This window comes from Triturus cristatus, chromosome 7, assembly GCF_964204655.1.
Source record: "Triturus cristatus chromosome 7, aTriCri1.1, whole genome shotgun sequence".
Taxonomy (NCBI): Eukaryota; Metazoa; Chordata; class Amphibia; order Caudata; family Salamandridae; genus Triturus; species Triturus cristatus.
This window is the reverse complement of record NC_140590.1, coordinates 1512586777-1512607322: the sequence shown is the minus strand read 5'-3', so window position 1 is coordinate 1512607322 and position 20546 is coordinate 1512586777. Positions and strand designations below refer to the sequence as shown.

Genomic DNA, 20546 nt, shown 5'->3' with positions numbered 1-20546 from the left:
GAGACTGAATGTCTAAAGTAATACAATATGTTTATCAACAAAACATTTCTCCTGAGACCCCATGGTAAAAATTCCCATGAGAAACATAGAGGCAACTTGAAGTTCACATTGGAGTCAAAGGGCACCAGTGTGAACATTGTCTAAGCTGGTTGTGTGGTATGCCCACAAAACTGTGTTAGCCACTGTACATGTCCATTTTCTCTAGCTGCCAGGACAAAAGGACAAGCACCCTTCAACCAAACCAACCAATGCTCCAGGAAGACAATTGATCTAGGTCTCTCTGAGGGACTTTAGGAGTGGTTAATGAACACAGACCTTACATTGACTCCACACATCCAACAAAATAATTATTTGTCACTAGAGCAATCTGGTGCTACAACTAATGGAATTAATTCCATGAGAGCAGACTGTCCTCTACTTCACCCCACTGTCAGGACTGGCTCAAGCAGAGCATCAATAAAAGGGAGCCAAGATTTAGATCCCTAAATCTCAGAGCTCTGATTTTTCATTGAGTAAATGAGACCTCATCTCAAGCATCATAAAATAACCCCACAGAGCTCTGACTGAGCCAAAAACGGCATTGAAAATATCACCTTCGATAAGGTCTAGCCCACGATCTTTCAGCAAGCTGGGCAAAAAATAAAGATGTGGAGCCAGAGTAGCAGACGGCAGTCACCTTCTGAATCAGTGTCTTCACACATGGAAAGATAATAAACTATCAACAATCTACTCTTAAACGTCAAAGAGGTCATAGCACCCCACCTTTGAGAGCACAGCTGGGCAAGGTGCTGGCTTTTGAACTTCCTCAGAAGACATGCTTTTTTGTCTTATGCAACTTGTATGAAGTTGCCTCAGATGTCATTGAGTGGACGACTTTTGAAGGTGGGGGCAAAAAGATTAAGGTTTTAAAAGCTTTGCTAACTTGACCTTAACAGGAGTCAGGTTAAAGCTAACCTCTGTGCACTTAGTGCTGATGTTCAAAGGAGCGTTAGGGCTAGAGCAGAAAGTGTGCCATGGTAGCAAAAAACTGGAACTTTATGGAAGGCTGCCGACTGCCAACTCAGAACATATACAGGGTAATGAGTACCACATTTTGAACTTCTTCTGAAGATGGTGATGATTATTATCAAGCCCTTTCAACAAGACCACCTTGACCGGTGCCTTGAAGATAAGCATTACGGAGAGTTCTGTATCCCCTCAAAGGGTTGAATGGCATAAGAAGCTTCTGGCATTTTACTCCTCTGTCAAAAGCTTGGCAGCTTCTACCGTAAAGGCCTTGGGCGCACCTCCAGGCATATATAAAAGGTCTGAGTTCGATGACATGATGCCACTTCAGTATACAAAAATATGATGGATGGAATGCTTAAATCAATATCGACCACTGGTACTTACTTGGGTCGCAACCCAGTCCATCATTATTTTGCACATCATACCACCTCAGTCAGGACCCAGCCATATATAATCAGTCTTGACCTGGCTCCAATAGGGAACACTCTATGCCAAACTTCCAGGCCAGGTCCTATGAGAACCAGAAAAAAATCAATCCAAGGCAGTTTTCACAATTATTGGGGCTCTTCAGTCGGGTGAAGCTTGGTTCAGATGGCACCGTGTGGACCCGTCTCAGTTAAGTCGTCGTACTGAAGTATACAAAAAGGGATGGATGGAATACCCAAATTAATCTCAGCCACTGGTAATTACTCAGGCTGCATCCCAGTTCATTGTTAATTTGCACACCATTGCACATATGTTTGGACCCAGCCATATGCAAATCAGTATTGACCCTGCTCCAGTGCATTTGCTCTTCATTCAGGGTGTTACTTAAAGTCCAATCTCCTTGAAAAAATAAGAATTTCTCAAAGACACCAGTAGTGTACATGAGCAAATTAGTAAGTCTAACTGAATATTTTTCTTCTTAAAAATAAAGTGTTTTCCTATGGGAAAAGTTGAAACAATTGAGAAGAAATTTCCCCTTATGTTCTGGTAACCTTGTCCTCACAGCACCAGCAATAAAACGGTTTTAAAATGGATCTAACCCGGCTCAAATTGATGACTAATGCAATCTATTTACTAAAATGAAAATAACCTGTCGACAAACTCTTTAATTCTTGAAAACAACTGGGTACAAAACTGTTAAGGGATCCGCCAACCATTTGAAGGGAGTGAGTGCGTTCTAGTTTGTGATGGCCCCAGACCATATTTTGAGAGTACACACCTACTTTTGGATGACAGAAACATCAAATTTCAGAAACCTTGCTTTGAAAGGGTACTGCTTTCGTCAGAAGGAAGTGGTATACAAAGAAGACTGTAGAATGTGACCATCCGGATTTCCTTTTTAGTAAATACAGAGTCAATACATACCTCATTCATGAACTTAAACGCTACAACAACTCTTTAAATGAAATTTTGAAAATTATTTAATTTGGTACAGAAATTGGGGTTTCAAACTGATCTGATAAATACTTGTCAAATTCAGAAAAATGGTAGAACAGTAGAAGACACTTTTGCAATAACCAGACATCCCACCTACTTGAGTTTTCTACTGCGAGATGTCTTTTATATAAAGGCAGTATGAAGAAACATGGCTCATTCAACAGCAGCACAAATCAGAGATGTTTGAGTACAACCATACAATGTCAATAATAGGTCAATATGAATACAGGCATTATCCTGTTTACATTTCATGAACTTTAATAGAAGGTAAGCAACCTACTTAAATCTTGTTGCCTATGGTCTCTTTCACGTTTCTCCCAAGGCCACCACATAGTATCAATTTTATTAATAGACATTTAAACTGGCCATCTTCAGGCAATAAAATGCATTTACTTCTCTAAGTTCATCCACAATGGCATCAACGAAGACACAGACAATGTATGCAACAAGATGTTAAATCCACTCTCACTCGGTATCATTATATAGTAGTTGCACAAGGGGAATTTTCAGCATACAACCCAATGTTGGTAAAAATCCAGTGAACACCTGCCAAAGTGACCAAAAAGAGGTTTACCTTGACTGACAAGATATGCACTGTACTCGTAACCAGGTCTACCTCTGTATGTGCATGAACACGAAACTGAAAAATAAAGATTTTTCTCATATATACAGTACAGCAGTCTAGTCAGTTGTGGATCTTCGGTACCAGAAACGGGCCCTGTAGTCATCACTGCATGTCATAAAGCCAGGATTCGTAGGCGAGTGAACGATACAGCGGACCATGTTATTGTGTCCCAGGGATAGCAGATTCCTACGTTCGGCTGTCCGGGAATCCCAGCAACAAAGGCTGATGGTTCGCTCGTCAGGAAGCAACACATAATCTTCAGTGTGGTTGAAAACCGCCTGTGTTCGGTGAGTCTGTCGTCCACTTAAGCCAGCACCTATAACAGAGACCAGGCTATTTAGGGACACCAAGCTTGTTCAAATTATTAATAATACTTCAATGTAAAAAGCAAGCTAAATATTGATTACAAACCCTAAGGCCAATCCAGTGCATGCTAAGGGCACAAGTCACCTAGACCTCACCACAGCAGGCTGAGAGCAAATAGACCCTTATCCCCACTCCACGCCCCAGAACACCTGTCCCTTACAACAAACATTTCTAGCAATTACCAGAGAACACATTAATGTGACTCGCGCCTTATTCCACATCACCCATCCCAACGCACACACCCAGACAACAAAAACACTTGCACCATGATTGCATGCACACAGCTCCAACAATATCCACATTCCACTAACCACTAGTCAACCACAAACAGAACACATTGTCCAACTCATGCTCATTAATGCACGCTCTCCAGTACTACATACTCCAAATATCCCGGATCTTATCATATATCGCAACTTCAATACACTATTCATTACAAAAACATGGCCCACACATTTTTATACATCGTTAACGCCCTTGTGTGCAAAGGCTACAGCATTCAGATCACTCACAAAGGGACAATGTGAGGCTTTGCCACTGTTCACAAGTCTTTGTTATCCTGCACCATGGCTGAAATAGCACAATTCAACCTGATGGAGTTCTTCACAATTTCCTTGTGTTCGCAATTAAGCTGACCACTTTTCACATTACTTGGACAGAACAATATTAGTGATTAAATCCCCCACCTCCTCATCTATTCTCACGTCCCTTCTCAGAGATATCAACCTGCACACAAATAAACAGGACGCCTCTGTATCCTCATCCACCTGCTCAGCATCGTACAGCAGGTCTTCGAACAAACCCATTTCAAAGACTGGTCTTCTCAATCTCACCAATCATAGACTGTAAACTGAGCATTACATTGGACTGGACACCCAGACTTGAAGCCCCATCTCTATGCTACAAGGCTAACTATCAGAGAGGTCAATCACAGCAAAAACAAGGACCTCATCAATAAGAAGAGCACCATTCACAATGAGGAAAATAAATGAAAGATAAGGTAATGAGCTCACCATAATAAAATGTCTTCTTTCAACATGAGGACAACCCATCAAGTCCAGGGCTCGAAAAATCTGGAAAATGGTACTAGTCCTGCAGGTCTAGTACCTTGAAAAATCTCCTCGACCTAACAGTAATCTACTTGACCTCCGTCTCTGAAAGTGGAGCACATGTGACAAGATAACAAGATTTAAAGGCATCTTTACTGCTCATTTGCTTTGTGAGCAATAAAAAGGCCTTTAAATTTTGTTATCTTGTCACATTTGCTCCGTTTTCAAAGACAGAGGACATAAGTTAGTATGTTTTCCTACTCGCCAGAAAGGGCGAGTAGCACCTAAAAATAGCTCAACCTCATTAAATTTACCTCGCAGTGGGCGAAGGGCGCTTTTAAAACGTTCGATGTCCTTCGGACCGAATATAGCCTGAGCGATAGGGAATTCTTTCGTTACGCGCAGGTCCGCCACGCCCTGCTTTCTGCCTTTCCGAACCCGGCGGATGTTCCTGAGGCCTCCCCCTTGGAGGATCGTATACTTGATGGCTACTTGCCAGACAGCACCATTTCCCTGATCTATAAAAAATTGATTAATACCCGCGCGGACCTCCTCACTCGCCTGCGAGAAGTATGGGTCGCGGATGGCCTAGAATTGGACGACGAGGACTGGGTTGCAGCTATAGCCTCGCCGAGAGAAGTGGCCATACCCGCTCGCCTTAGATTTGTGCAGTTAAAGATATTACACAGGGTCTATGTTACCGGTCCCCGTTTGCTTCGCTTGGGCTACTCGAGCGATGGCTTATGTAGGCGTGGCTGTGGCCTGCTTGGTACCTTTTTCCATATTCTATGGGAGTGTCCAGTGGTTGTCCGGTTCTGGACTAGGGTGCATGCAGTGATGGAGGAGGTCACTGGTGTGGCTTTACTCCCGGAGGCGCGGCGCTGTGTGTTGAATGTGTGGGAACCGACTGATTGTGACGCGGCCCAGGAGCGCTGGGTGACTCTGGGCAATATGATAGCCAAAAGGGACATCGCGCAGCTGTGGGGCTCGGGTAGGTCTCCTACGGTGTCGAAATGGAAAGAAAACATGGATTGGTGCATGTTCCGGGAGAAAAACGTGTATGTTGCTAGAGGCAAACCCAAAAAAATGGAACAAGATGTGGGGTCCGTGGAATTCTTACCGCGGAGATATATGCACGCCCCCCCCTGGTGATCGCCTCCGATGTAGCTCTGTCCCCTTAGCTCGGCTATTCCTGTTCCTTCCTGGAATTGGTACTTGGGTTTTTCCCTGCCCCCCCTCCTACCTCGCCTAATACTAACTTTTGCTTATAGTGCCGCTGAGTGGCAATGCAGATGCAAAAGCCAATGATATTTTTCTACACTGTAGCAAAGTAACTTAACAACAGCGAACTACATTCTGTTTAACGTCCAAAATAAAAAAAACACAAGTAGAATTTTTTTATCCAAATAAATTATATGAATAGGTATTCAGAGTTTTGACGAAAGATATCCAAATATAGGTGAGCAAAACGGCATAGTCAATGAATGCCTATGAGGTTGTGATACGCATATTAATTGTACATTTACAGCACAAAAGTAATCCTCACGTTTTTTTTGAAACATTTATTTATTTATTTATTTAGCAGCGGTACATAAGAGAGGGTACAGGTGACAGTGCATTTCATGGGGACACTAATGTTCCTGCTTAACAGACTAAGAGTCAAAACCACTCGCCAATGTAAGCGTGTAGAGTATACAACAGCAGTAGTATAGGAAAACCTTGGCAGAGGGTTAAATCTATTTCCACCGCCATAAATGTGCAGATAGTGGAATGATCTCCAGTATATCCAGTCGCTAAATGAGACCGGTTGGGTGAGGGGGTCACAGGGTAGAGGTGGGGGGGGATAGAGGTGAGGGGAGAAGAGGGGGCAGATAGGTAGGGATATTTCTCACTGGTAATTAACTTACTTTACATCCCTACTTTGCAAAGCTAAGCCTTATCCACCAATACTTCAGCCTGCATTGATTTTCCACTACGTACAATTCCATGAAGAACACAAATATATTATATATATAGATGGTGCATTCCCCCACGGCCCGAGCGCCGGGTTAAGATATGAATCAACAAATGCCCAGGGAGCTTAGGGAAGCACTCAACAGCTATTGATAATGCCTGACGCGTTTCACGGCTTTCAATAGTACCGGGACATCGATGCAAGCGGATTCCTAGCACCGGATGGTGGGGTGAGCTGTTGAGTGCTTCCCTGAGCATTTGTTGATTCATATCTTAACACGGCGCTCGGGCCGTGGGGGAATGCACCATCTCTGACACATGGAGAGGCCGAGCTGGAACGAATCCACGCCGATTGGCACAGTGAGCCAAATTGAAGAGTGACTTGCTTTGTGACTCCTGGGACCTACTAAAGGACATTGTATGAGCATAAATAAATACTATATGGCGCATGGAACCCACTTAGGGCATTATTGAAATCGCTTCGAGGACTACGTGTCCCATCAGGCAGTATAATGAATAACGCACTTAGCGCACTTCAGGAGGGGTAATGAACCAATAAAAACATGCCATGCACTTTAAAAACCAGAAGCGTCTTCCGCGCCATTTGTATGCTAATTGCCTCTGACAAAGCTGTTGAGATTATATATATATATATATATATATATATATATATATATATATATATATATATATATATATATATCACAGCTCCAAAGTCCACCTTTTGCGCATGTTGCACTCTTGTTGACGGGTGCATTTAGGAATGGAAGTGGTCCATCCCAATTATGAAGGCTCTTGTGTCAAAAACACTCTGCACTCACAGGATTGCTTCAATCATTTATTTGCGTGCGAGGACGCGTTTCGGCGTTCTGCCTTCTTCTGCTCGCATATGCAATTGTATGTATTGGTGACGGCACAGTTTTTTAAAATACTAGCTGACTCCTTATTGGATGCATCGACTCAGAGGAGGGAGGGGATTGGTTGATTCAGCACCAATGTCTTTAGCCTGATTTTGCGGGGAAATTCTCAACCCGTACAGTGGGAGTATGTAAAAAAATATGTTCAAAGTCCCGATACTTAATGAAGATTTTTCATATTCTGCCATAATAGCCCTCCCAAAGGTCCACAATTTCTGCATTACCTCCCTCCGTCGCTGTCATGCGATTCCAAGTGCCCCACTGGTTGTTCCTTGATGACCCAATTCCGAAGCTCCTTCGTCAAACCCTGGGCTCATGGCACTCGGCGCAGGGGGCGGTAAATATCCGGATCCCCACCAGTCTGGATGACTGTCGATTCGATCGACGCTTGTGCCTTAGGTGCCCAATGGCGGTGCAAGCGCTGAAATATCCCAGTTCCAAAGTCCACCTTTTGCGCATGTTGCACTCTTGTTGACGGGTGCATTTAGGAATGGAAGTGGTCCATCCCAATTATGAAGGCTCTTGTGTCAAAAACACTCTGCACTCACAGGATTGCTTCAATCATTTATTTGCGTGTGAGGACGCGTTTCGGCGTTCTGCCTTCTTCTGCTCGCATATGTAATTGTATGTATTGGTGACGGCACAGTTTATTAAAGTACTAGCTGTCACCAATACATACAATTGCATATGCGAGCAGAAGAAGGCAAAACGCCGAAACGCGTCCTCGCACGCAAATAAATGATTGAAGCAATCCTGTGAGTGCAGAGTGTTTTTGACACAAGAGCCTTCATATATATATATATATATCTACTGGCGGTCGCCAGTAGATAGTTATAGTTAGGACCGTGTTTCCATAGGAAATCCGCAACATTCTATTTTGAATAACTTTGGCGCCGATTGACGAATCCTCGCGAATTTTTCAAAATAGGTGGGGCGCTCCGCTCCGCTCCTACCCTGAAAGTCTCGGGGGGATTCGTCAAGCGGGGGCTGAGAAAAAGGGGGGGGGTCCCAAAATGTGTTTTCCCCATGCATTTTTCCATAGGACCTTTAGTCCAAGCTACAGCCCGAACGGCTGAACAGAATTACTTGAAATTTGGCAGAGAGGTAGTCCTCAGGTCAGGGATGTGCCTTTTGCAGGTCTGGAGTAAATCTGTTCAGTATTTCCTGAGAAAATAGCATTTAAATCAATATATATATCTATAAGCGCGCACCGTGCGCGTACGGTAAACTTACCGTACGCGCACGCTGCCGTGCGCGAGCGCGATTCTGATTGGTTGTTAGATCTTAGTAAACATTCGAATCGGTCGAAACCAGGAAGTGTCGGCCGCCATTTTGTCTCTCGCAGTCTGAGGGGGTGAAAAACAAAGGTAGAGAACGTGAAAAGGGGGCAGGGTGGACAATTCCTGACTCCCTAGCCTTTGTCAGTGGGTCCCAGAAGGACCCCCCAAGGGCCAAAATTTCTTTTAATTTTTTTTCGAAAAAACGCGGAGTGCGCGTAGGTAGCGTGCACGTATGGTACAAACGGAAAAATTCTGCGAAATGCGTAACGTGGGCGTGCGGTGCGCGAAGCGCACCGCACGCCCACAGCGCGCGCACGGTGCGCGTACGGTGAAAAACCTTAAAAAAAAAAATATATACATAACTTAGCATTTAAAAAACCGTACAAATTCACTGAAAAAACCATAGGTTTCACACACGTTATAGTTAGGAATTAGCATTTAAAAAACCTTGCAAATTCACTTAAAAAACCATAGGTTTCACACATGTTATAGTTAGCTGGACATTTCGCTCGTGAAAAACCATTGAAATTCCCCCGTTATAGTTAGTGCAGGCAACTATAACTCACGCGACCGCAATCCTCTGCTGATGACGTCAGATATTACATCACTGATGACATATGTGTCTTTCTGAAAAAAAAATATTTGTAATATATGTATAGCTAAAGATTAATGGAAGAAGACATGGGTAAATAAGTGTCTAAATACAGTGATGTAATATCTGACGTCATCAGCAGAGGATTGCGGTCACGTGAGTTATAGTTGCGGGGGAATTTCAATGGTTTTTCACGAGTGAAATGTCCAGCTAACTAGAACATGTGTGAAACCTATGGTTTTTTAAGTGAATTTGCAAGGTTTTTTAAATGCTAATTCCTAACTATAACGTGTGTGAAACCTATGGTTTTTTCAGTGAATATATATATATACACAATACACTTGTGTTACAATCTTGATATTAGCAGTGAATAATGATTGACAGCGAACATGTGAGCACTGTTCCCCTACTTAATTCAAGTACTGAAGGCTTTTAAAAAGAATATGCATTTTTATATTTGTGAAATATTTCATATCACCCCAAAAATCTTTTAAGATATTAGGAGTATTGTATTATGAGGCAAGTGCCTGATGGATCTTCACTGCAGATGTAACATGGCAAAATTGCATTTGTGTAATATAGGACATGTGCCCAGTGTTTTCTTAAATTAGACATCAGAGCCAAAGCATCAATGAACTCTCTTGTCCATTTCTACTGTGGGAGTATAAAATAACACCCACTATTATTTACTATGTATTTCTCTAAATATTCTCATAAGTCAATTTGTGTCGATCTTATGATTGATGAGCATTGTAAAAAGGTTGTTCAAGGTTGATTATTTTTGTTAAAATTAGTTTTTGGGTGGTGCTGCTGAGAACTCTGTTTGTGAACTACATGCACTAAATGTATAACAATTTGATATGTGGATATAAGCTCTGAGCATGGAAATTAACCTTGTATATGTTATGGCTGTATTGGGCAATGTTACTACTAGCCATGATGGCACCGACTCCACATCTCAAGTTAAACAGCTTCAGACCGAAAAAATAGGGGGGCATACATCCCCCTGATAGATCATCTAATACTTGACAGATTTCCCCACATTTGTACTGCCCATATTGAAAAACGGATCTACGGAAATACGTGAAGATCTTTTTCCATTTTTGTATCATTAAATTTAGAAGATCACAATATACATGTTTTTTAAAAGAAAATGGTGTAATCTTCACTGGTGTTCAATCCATGTGGAATGCGTGTATCTAACATGAGAATGAACGAGGACTCTAACTGCCGCAGTCTTTTCTCCCTGTTGCCCCCCCGGAAATAACCGCCCCGATCACGGAATATGTAAGGTCTTGTAGCCTGTTGTTATGAACTGCTTTAAAGTGCCGTGCTACGGGATAATTTTCATCCGAGTTGACAATAGCACGCAGATGTTGGAGAATTCGATTAAATACCGGAAGCTTGGTACTGCCAATATATTTTAATTTGCATGTGCACTGCAATTGATATAGGGCATAGTCAGTTCTACAAGTGTAGTGTTCCTTTATGTGAATAGGAGAATCACTAAAGGCTGTATAATATTCCGATAGATTAAGACCGAATTTACACGCCCGACATGACGAGCACTTAAAGAAACCCGGTCTTATCAACCAATTGGTTTTAGGAATAATCTCAGGACAAGTCTTGACAAGTGCATCCCTCATGGAGGGTGCCCTCCTGAAAGTTATGTCAGGGAGTTTTGGCAGCAAGAATCTCAAAGTTAAATCCGTCAGGACAATTGGCCAATGTTTATAGATGATGTGTCTTATATTTTTTTCTTGTCTACTGAATGTAGTAATAAGGCGAATAGTTTGTACTGTTTCTGGAGTAAGTGCAACTCTTGTTGGTTCAATGAGGCTTTTTTTGGCAATTAAACATGATTCCCGTGATTGCAAATTAGCTTTCTCCAAAGCTTAGTTAAGTCTAAGCGTGCATACCCCCTCATCAAGAATCGTGAAAACGCCTCTTTTTGGCAGTTCGCTAGATCTGATTCTAGACTACAAATACGTCTTATACGTAAGAACTCCCCATAGGGGATACTTCGTATTAAATGACGTGGATGGGCACTGCTGGCATGTAAGATAGAATTGCCTGCAGTGCCCTTCCTATGCAATCGGGTTTGAAGATGGTTCTCATGTATATATACCTCAACATCCAGAAATTCTACCTTATTTTTGTTGATGGAAGCTGTAAACTGGAGATTCATGGAGTTGGTATTGATAGATGAAACAAACTCCTCTGCTTCTTCTTCTGTGCCCTCCCAAATGACAAATATGTCATCAATATATCTGCCATAGTATCTCACATGGTCCTCCCAGGCCTGTTTGTGTTGTATTTTGAGGACGTGTTCCTCCCACCACCCTACCAGCAAGCAGGCATAGGTAGGTGAAAAACACGCCCCCATTGCAACACCCCTCAGTTGTTTGTAAGGAGTTTTATTAAATAGAAAAAAGTTGTTGTTCAAACATAACTCGATCATTTGGAGCAACATGTTGTTGTGTTCTTTAAAACCTATATTGCGATTGTTAAGGAAGTGTTCTACTGCTATTAGTCCTTGTGAGTGGTGAATGCAGGTATATAGTGATGTGATGTCCAAAGTCATTAAACACCAATCACTGTGCCATTCAATTTGGTTGATCTTCATCAGAAAATCACCCGTGTCTTTTATGAAGGATGATAGATTCATCATGTGTGGTTGGAGGAAATAATCTACATATCTGGAAGTAGCTTCCAAGATGTTATTCCTTGCAGATATTATTGGTCTGGCTACAACAGGGGATATTCCCTTATGTACTTTAGGGATAAAGTACATTGCTGGAATTGTCGGGAAATCATCTTTAAAAAAAAGAAATTCTTTTTTGGTGATCAATCCCTGTTGTTTCCAGGTTAATAGATGTTTAGTAACAGTTTCCTTTACCCGAATCAAATCCAATTTGCTAGCCTTCGCATAACAGTTTGTATCTGATAATTGTCTATCAGCCTCCCTCAGATAATCCACCCTTGGCCATAAAACAATGTTGCCTCCCTTATCGGCATTCATCACAACAACATCATGTTTGCTTTTCAATTTATTGATTAAGGCCCAGTACTTTTTTGTCTGAAAAGTACATTTCTTATGTCCATGAAGGACCGATGATTGTAATTTTTTCAGATCATTGATGACCATGTCACTGAAAATGTCCACACTGTCTTTGGGCATCAATGGATAAAAGGTAGATTGGGGGCCAAAGGGGCTAGCAGCCGCCATGTCCGTATTGACTCCCAAATTCAAGGATTCATCCATGTTTTCATCTTGTTCTGTATTTGTGTTTACAGCAAGAGATTGCACAACCCCCAATATCGAAATATCCGCCACTGTCAAGTTCGATGAACTAGAAACATTATCGTTATTGATTACAGATGGTTTGCTGAGTTGATATATATATATATATATATATATATATACACACTTTAAGAAATTCTCAAAACTAGTTTGCCACCCACTTTAGCGCGGTTGTTTGGCTGATTTCGGCCCCGGGGACATCATCCCTCAGGGTCTGTCTACAATTGGAACAAGCATTGGCATAGCCAATAGGTCTCGCCTTTAGGACCTTATAAGTGTTTAGCCATGCAACAGTTGCATAACTAAATACTTATAAGGTCCCAAAAGCGAGACCTATAGGCTATGCCAAGCGGCCGTGTGGCCGTGTAAGTGATCGCTATCAAACATCAAAGCGGCCGTGAAAGTGATTGCGGTAAAGTGCTGCACGCGCGCCCACGCACATGCACTGTAGCTCTAGGCTGGCCTGGTAGCACTTTTTGGAGCCCTCTCAATAAGTCTCGCCAGACCAGCGCATGCGCTGGGTCAGGCGAGACCTAAAAAGGGAGAGTGTTCACACAGCCTCCCACTCGGAGCCATTCTTGGCTCTGGGGACCCCATCCTCCACGGCTGGCTCTAGCTATGTCCCGGGGTGCCTACCCCGGGATATAGCGCTTTCCCTGGCCGCGCGGGCAGGGAAACCTCTGTTTGCTCTCACTTGGTGGGAGCAATTTTTAAGTTCCCACTAAGCAAGCGCAAACACTATGTCCCATCCCAGCGGGTAAGAACATGAAAAATGTTCACACCAGCTGGGAGAGGACTTTTCATCCGTGTCCCTGTCCACACTGAGGTGGGCAGAGAAAAAGATTAAAAAGCTGCTAACGCCAGCAGGAAGCAGTATTTATAGCTGCTCACTGCCGTGTCATGACCCTATTCTTCAGCAGAGGCTTAGCAACACGACCTGTATGGTATAACTGAGTAATAGGTGAGCAACCGGAGACTGCATGTGCGTCTTTGCACTAACCTGGTATAAGAACTACATATCCCAGAATCCTGGTAGGCAGCAGAGAAGCGCCACAGGTGCATTTCCTACGGCAATGTTGATTGAAGGGGCTATAAATACCGTCCTCCCTGTATAATCACTGCTTGGCAAACTTTCATCTCAAGAGCTTAACAGTGACTCCCAGCTATCTCTGTTCCTGAAGGCAGCCCTCTACAGACAACTATATGTGCCAGCATGACGTCCTGAAGTAGTCCACACTACGACTGAGATTGCCTTCATGCCTCTCCAGCCAGCCATTGGCTCCCTACAAGCATCTTGCTGATTTCTGAACTAAGTGTTCTTCCGGCCAGCTTCTGCGGAGGTCATTCAAGCCCCATCGCGGACTCGTGCGGCACTCAGTAAGTGCCGCGCACGCTTGAAAGGGCGCACTTTACCTTTGGCTACATTTAAACTTCCTTTTCGGTGTTGTACCATTGTGTGCTTTGCTGGAACTATCAGAGCTTTTGAGAGAACGCTTACGGACAGAGCAGTGCCTCATATTTCAGGTTTCTACATTTTTGTGTGCTCGCTTGTCATTTGCCATTGAGGCACCCGGTGAGCCTCAAACTACTCAACGTCTAGAGAGAGTTATCTCTGGACGACTGACCTATGCTTTTGGTAATTGGAGTTAGACACGTTGTGGCATTCACCAGTTCCTTCCCTGTTTTAGCCCTGCAAAACCCTTATCACAGAGAAGCCTTCTTTTGCCAGTTCTCTGAAGTTGGTGCAAGAGTGAAGATCCAACTCCTGTTTTCAGCCTGGATGGCCCATCTGCATGAGTGAGTGAGTATAGGAGGTGGTAGGATTATGGCTTAAGGGAAGCTGGTGGTAGGAGGCGTATATTATAATTGCCTCGTGTTCTCTTACTCTACCTGCAGATTGCACACACCATGGATGGTCTTTTACGACACACTGATTAACCATTTCTTCTGGTGAAAATTCAGCAAGAAAGGCCGTCCTGTATTCCAGGCTGTTCTTTATTATTTTATCCACTCTCTCTTTCCCTTGTGTGTTCCCCTTGAGTACGCAGTTCTTATTTGTCCCAGGGAAGAACATGGAGGTGTGGGCAGGGAAACCTTTGTGTTACGCACTGACAACGGGTGTCAGCAATGCCGGCCCCCGTTGGATGCGGGGCCGACTGGGGCCATGGGGGCATTGGGTTTCGGGTTGCAGCCCCCAATTAAGATTCAGTGGGTGCACTAGGTGGGCTCCAGGGCATCCACACTTTATTGGCCGGGCCTGGGGAGATGGGGTCCCTGGGGCTGAAACTTGCCCGGGGAGGGGGGACCACGCTGTCCCCCCTCCTCCATTAACAAATGTATAGTAGTAATGAACAAGTTACTTACCTTCGGTAACGCTTTTTCTGGTGGATACAGTATCTGCCTGTGGATTCCTCACCTTGTGAATATCCCCTGCGCCAGCATTCCACGGAACTTTTCTTCCCCAGCACTCCACGTCGATGTTGGCGACGTCATAATGCATCGGCTCCGCTCGCGACTCCGTATGACGTCACCGGAGCCATAAGAGGCCCACGTCGGCGTGATGATGTCAGTTCCACCCATTTTTTCCGTGCCTTCGAGGCGAACAGGTGGACCAACGACAGACTCAAAGTATACACAGTATACAATATACCAACACATGCATAGTATACAAAGGAAAGGAATGCTAAATAATCAAGCATTTCCTACAAATGTACAAGAAAGTGTAAAAAACATATCAACAAGACCTATTTCATGGTATACAAAGGTGGACAACGGGGAGGCGGGTGGGCCAGTGAGGAATCCACAGGCAGATACAGTATCCACCAGAAAAAGCATTACCGAAGGCAAGTAACTTGTTCTTCTGATGGATACATCTGCCAGTGGATTCCTCACCTTGTGAATAGATTCCCACAGCAGTCCCCACTCCCGAAGGAGGGTGTCCACCTTCCTACACCAGAAACTCTTGCAACACAGAGCGCGCGAAGTGGCCCTCCCTCCTCATCTCCGAGTCCACGCAATAATGCTTTGCGAAAGTATGGAGGGAGGCCCAAGTCGCGGCTTTACAAATATCTGCCACAGGAACACCCCGGGCCAAAGCAGAGCTCTAATACCCTCAGGAGGGGTCTTATCAGCCAGGGCCTAGCTGATCTTGATGGCAAGGATAATCCATCTCGACAAAGTGCGCTTGTGCACTGCTCTTCCTTTTGAATGACCAACATAGCCAATGAAGAGTTGATCATCTAGACAAAAGTCTTTAGTCCTGTCCAGATAAAAACTCACAGCCCTCTTTGGATCCAGGCGATGGAGTCTTTCCTCCTCCTTGGAGGGATGAGGAGGTGGATAAAAAACAGGGAGAGTAATAGACTGCCCCAAATGAAACGGAGTAACAACTTTTGGCAGGAAACCAGCTCTGGTCCTGAGAACCATCCTTTCAGCATGTAATGTAAGAAAAGGGGGTTTAGAACTAAGAGCTTGAAGCTCACTCACCCTCCTTGCCGAGGTTATGGCTACAAGAAAGACCACCTTAAAGGACAACAGCCTCAAAGGACAGCTATGTAGAGGCTCAAATGGGGACCCCATCAGAAAGGTTAAAACAAGATTAAGGTCCCACTGTGGCATTACAAAAGGAGTGGGAGGAAACATGTTTGTAAGGCCCTTGATAAACCTCAGAACAACCGGAGATTTAAATAGTGACGGTTGATCAGGAAGGCATAGAAAAGCCGATAAGGCAGATAAATAGCCCTTAACCGTGGCTACAGCACAACCCTGCTGAGCCAAGGAAAGAGCAAACTGGAGCACATTAAAAAGATGGGCTTTTAAAGCGTCAATGGACCTCTCTCTCCACACCATTTTACAAATTTAGACCACCTATAGGAGTAAATGGACTTGGTGGAGTGTCGCCTGGCCGATAAAATAACATCCACCACATCAGGCGGGAGAGAGAAGGAACTCAGGTTGCCCCGTTCAATCTCCAGGCATGAAGGTGTAAGCTCTGAAGGTGGGGGTGTAGAACCTGCCCCTCCGACTGCGAGAGGAGGTCTGCCCTCAGAGGGAGACGGAGCGGAGGGCACAAGGAGAGGTGGAGAAGATCTGTGTACCACACCCTTCTTGGCCAATCCGGGGTGATCAATATGACTTGGGCCCGGTCTTGGCGAATCTTCCTCAGAACCCGAGGAATCAAGGGTATGGGAGGAAACGCGTAAAGGAGTTGCGAGCCTCAACTCAACTGAAACGCGTCCCCCAACGCTCCCTGCATCGGATACTGGAGACTGCAGAATGACGGGCAGTGAGCATTCTCGAAAGTGGCAAACAGGTCCACCCGAGGTGTCCTCCACGTCCGAAAGACGTGACGAACCACCTCCGGATGGAGCCTCTACTCGTGATCGGCGGAGAACTGCCGACTGAGACTGTCTGCACGTACGTTCAACAACCTGGCCAGATGATTTGCCATCAGACAAATCGGATGGTCCTGAGCCCAGGACCATAGACGCAGGGCCTCTCTGCATAGACAAAGAGACCCCACTCCTCCCTGCTTGTTGACATACCACATCGCTGTAGTGTTGTCCGTTAGGACTTGAACAAACTGACCGCGAAGGGAAGGGAGGAAGGCCTTGAGCGCCAAACGAATCGCCCGCAATTCCAGAAGGTTGATGTGAAGCAACGTTTCCTCTGGAGACCAAAAACCCTTGATCTCCAGATCCCCCAGATGAGCACCCCACCCTAGGGTGGAGGCATCCGTTATCACTGTGGCCACCGACTGAGTCAGATGGAAGGGCTTTCCTTGCGACAGATTGCCCTCCACACTCCACCAAGATAGATCCGCTGCAGCTTCTCTGGAGACCCTGATCGACTCCCCGAGATCCCCGTTGTGCTGATACCACTGCTTGCGGAGGCACCACTGGAGGGCCCTCATGTGCCAGCGTGCATGGTTGACCAACAGAATGCAGGAAGCGAACAGACCGAGCAGGTGAAGGACCTTCAGAACTGGAACAACCGCTCCATTGTGGAATAAAGGGACCATCTCCTGAATGTCGAGAATTCTTTGTGGAGGAGGAAATGCTCGACACACAGTAGTGTCCAGTACCGCCTCTATGAACAGGTTGCGTTGAGAGGGCACCTGGTGAGATTTGGGCACATTGATCGAAAAACCCAAGTCGAATACCAGCTGAGATGTTACCTGCAGATGACGCTGCACCATCTCTGGGGACTCTGCCTTCAGAAGCCAGTCGTCCAGGTAGGGGAAAACCGGAATCCCCGACCTCCTGAGATGAGCAGCCACCACTGCCATCACCTTTGTGAAGACTCGAGGTGCGGTAGTAAGACCAAACGGGAGGACCGCAAACTGGTAGTGTTGCGACCCAACCGTAAAACGGAGATACTTCCTGTGCGACTTCAGGATTGGGACATGAAAGTATGCATCCTGTAAGTCGAGCGACACCATCCAGTCTCCTTGCTGCAACGCTTGAAGAACCTGCGCAAGGGTCAGCATCTTGAATTTCTCCTGTTTCAGGTAAAAGTTCAAGATTCTGAGGTCCAGTATTGGACGCAATCTGCCGTCCTTTTTGGGAAATAGGAAATACCGGGAGTAGCATCCCTGACCCCTTTCCTGCTCCGGAACCACCTCTATTGCACCCTTTTGAAGCAAAGCTAGAACCTCTTTCTGCAGGAGAAGCAGATGGTCCTCCGAGCAGTAACCTTGGCAAGGAGGGTAAGGGGGAGGAAACTCCCGAAAGGGAAGGGCGTACCCAGTCTCTACGAGGTTCAAAACCCAAAGGTCTGTCGTAACAGATTTCCAACCCGCAGAAAGTAGGACACCCGACCCCCCACAGGTCTTACATGATCCGGGATGGGGGATCTAGGGCTGCTTCCCTGAAGCCTCATTGGGAGCAGAGGAGGAGGAAGAAGAAGAGGGGTTGCATCCAGAACCTCTCCGACCCCTTTGTCTCCCTCTATAGGATCTATAGAGGGGATTCTGCTGTTGCTGCTGCTGCTGCTGAGGCGGTCGGAAGGAGCGAAAGGATGATCTTCCAAATCCTCTAAACTTCTTAAAACCAGAACCCTTAGCAGGAGCTTGCAGACCCAAAGACTTAGCCGTTAACCTGCTGTCTTTAAATCTTTGTAGGGCAGAGTCTGCCTTCTCTCCAAACAACTTCTGCCCATCAAACGGCAAATCCACTAAAGTGGCCTGAACATCCGCGGAGAATTCCGACAAACGAAGCCATGCCTGCCTTCTTGTGGCTATGGATGAGCCCATTATCCTCGCCACCGAATCTGCTGTATCCAGCCCTGATTGGATTACCTGTCTGGCAGCGGCCTGAGTGTCTGCAACTACCTCCAAGAAGGACGTCTTATCGCCCTCAGACAGCTTAGGGGCTAAAGACTTCATTGAGTCCATCAAGGCATGCACGTAACGACCCAGCAAGCACGTGGCATTGGAAGACTTTAGTGCCATACGTCCTGAAGAGAAAGTCTTTTTAGCCGCCTGGTCCACCTTTTTGGACTCCCTATCTGCGGGAGACTGAGGGAAAGCCCCCGAAGCGTGCTTTGAGCAGGAAGCCTGCACAACTAGGCTCTCTGGAGATGGGTGTGTAGATAGAAAATCCGGATCCCCAGGCGCCACCCTGTATCTTCTCGCCACCTGTCTGGAAACCGCCGGAGAAGAAAGTGGTTTTCGCCAAACCTCTAAAACAGGCTCCAAGATGGCCTCATTAAAAGGCAGTAAAGGCTGTGACGTGGAAGTTGGAGAGTGTAGCACCTCCGTCAGCAAGTTCGACTTATACTCTACTGAGGGTAACTGTAAATCTAACAGTTCTGCGGCCTTTTTAATAACAGTATGGTAGGGTGCCAGCTCTTGTGGTGGAGAGGATCTTGATGAGGTGTGCTCCCACTCCGGGGTCGTATCCAGGCCACTAGCCTCTTGTATTCCCTCAAATTCATCAGAGGATGTGTCAACCTCACCTTCCTCTACCTCTGCCCTATACCTTCCTTCCTCCAATACCCTTTGGGCCTCCCTTCTTGATCGAATCCAGGGAGCCGGTGTCGTCGTCGTCGTACGCGGCGTCGGTGGAGCCAGAGGTATAGGAGTCGGCGGCGCCATAGACGGAGTCGGCGGCGCCGATTGAGTCGGCAACGGCGTCGAGGAAGGCTCTGAGGCAGGGCGATCCAGCCGAAGCCGTGACGGATCCCCAGACGGCGCCGGAAACTGCCACGAAGGCGCCATCGGCATAAAGGGGGCCTGAGCGTAATGCTGCGGCACCCCTAACGAATACGCCATGGGACCCACGGGACCAGTTGGTGCTCCGGATGGGAAGGCCGCCCTATTAAAAATACCATACATGGCATTTAAGAATTGAGTAGAGTCAGTACCTGGAGCAGAAAACTGAGGATAAGGTACAGAACCTGTATCCCTCTGCGGAGTACTTTGCAGTGGCGCCGTAGTGTCCTCTACAGGAGCCGTAGAATCTTCAGGCACCAGAATAGTCTCTTCCCCTTGTTCCTGTTCACCATCCGAAACAGGCGACTCCACTGGAACCGGAGACGACGCCGGTGACGGCGCCGAGGACTGCGCCGGTGAACGCGCTGGAGCCCGCTTCGGCGAAGGAGATACTCCCGGAGACTTAGAAGGAGAACGTGACAAGTCCTTACTTCGACGTCGCCGGGGCGAAGCCGACCTCGACTTCCTGCTCTTCGAAGACCGGTGTCGTGAAGAATGTTTTCTTTTCTTGTGATGTTTCCTTGACTTCGACGACCTCGAAGTCGACGACTCCGGCCTCGACTTCTCCTTCTTTCTCCCTCTCTTCTCCTTACCGATCTTTGCCATAAACAGCTTCGCCTTCCTTTCCTTCAACGCCTTAGGATTCATCCTCCTGCAGCATGCACAATCTTCAACATCGTGGTCCGACGAAAGGCACCACAAGCAGTCCTCATGCGGGTCCGTCATCGACATGTGGCCGCCACATTCCCTGCAGGGCTTAAAGCCCAACTTCCTCGTTGAAGACATTACAGATTTTACAACAGTAACACCTTACAAC

The 20546-nt window shown here is 45.8% G+C and overlaps 1 protein-coding gene across 2 annotated transcripts in view; it reads right to left on the bottom strand.

Annotated features, from left to right (window-relative positions):
* Positions 1-2396: 2396 nt before the first annotated feature.
* Positions 2397-20546, bottom strand: part of CSTF1 (cleavage stimulation factor subunit 1) — a 69766-nt gene continuing 51616 nt past the window's right edge. For both annotated transcript variants that reach the window (XM_085619267.1, XM_085619268.1), the window contains exon 6: positions 2397-3371. In XM_085619267.1, coding sequence (XP_085475393.1) covers positions 3112-3371 — 260 coding nt within the window. In that variant the 3' untranslated portion in view covers positions 2397-3111. The remainder of the gene's footprint in view (positions 3372-20546) is intronic.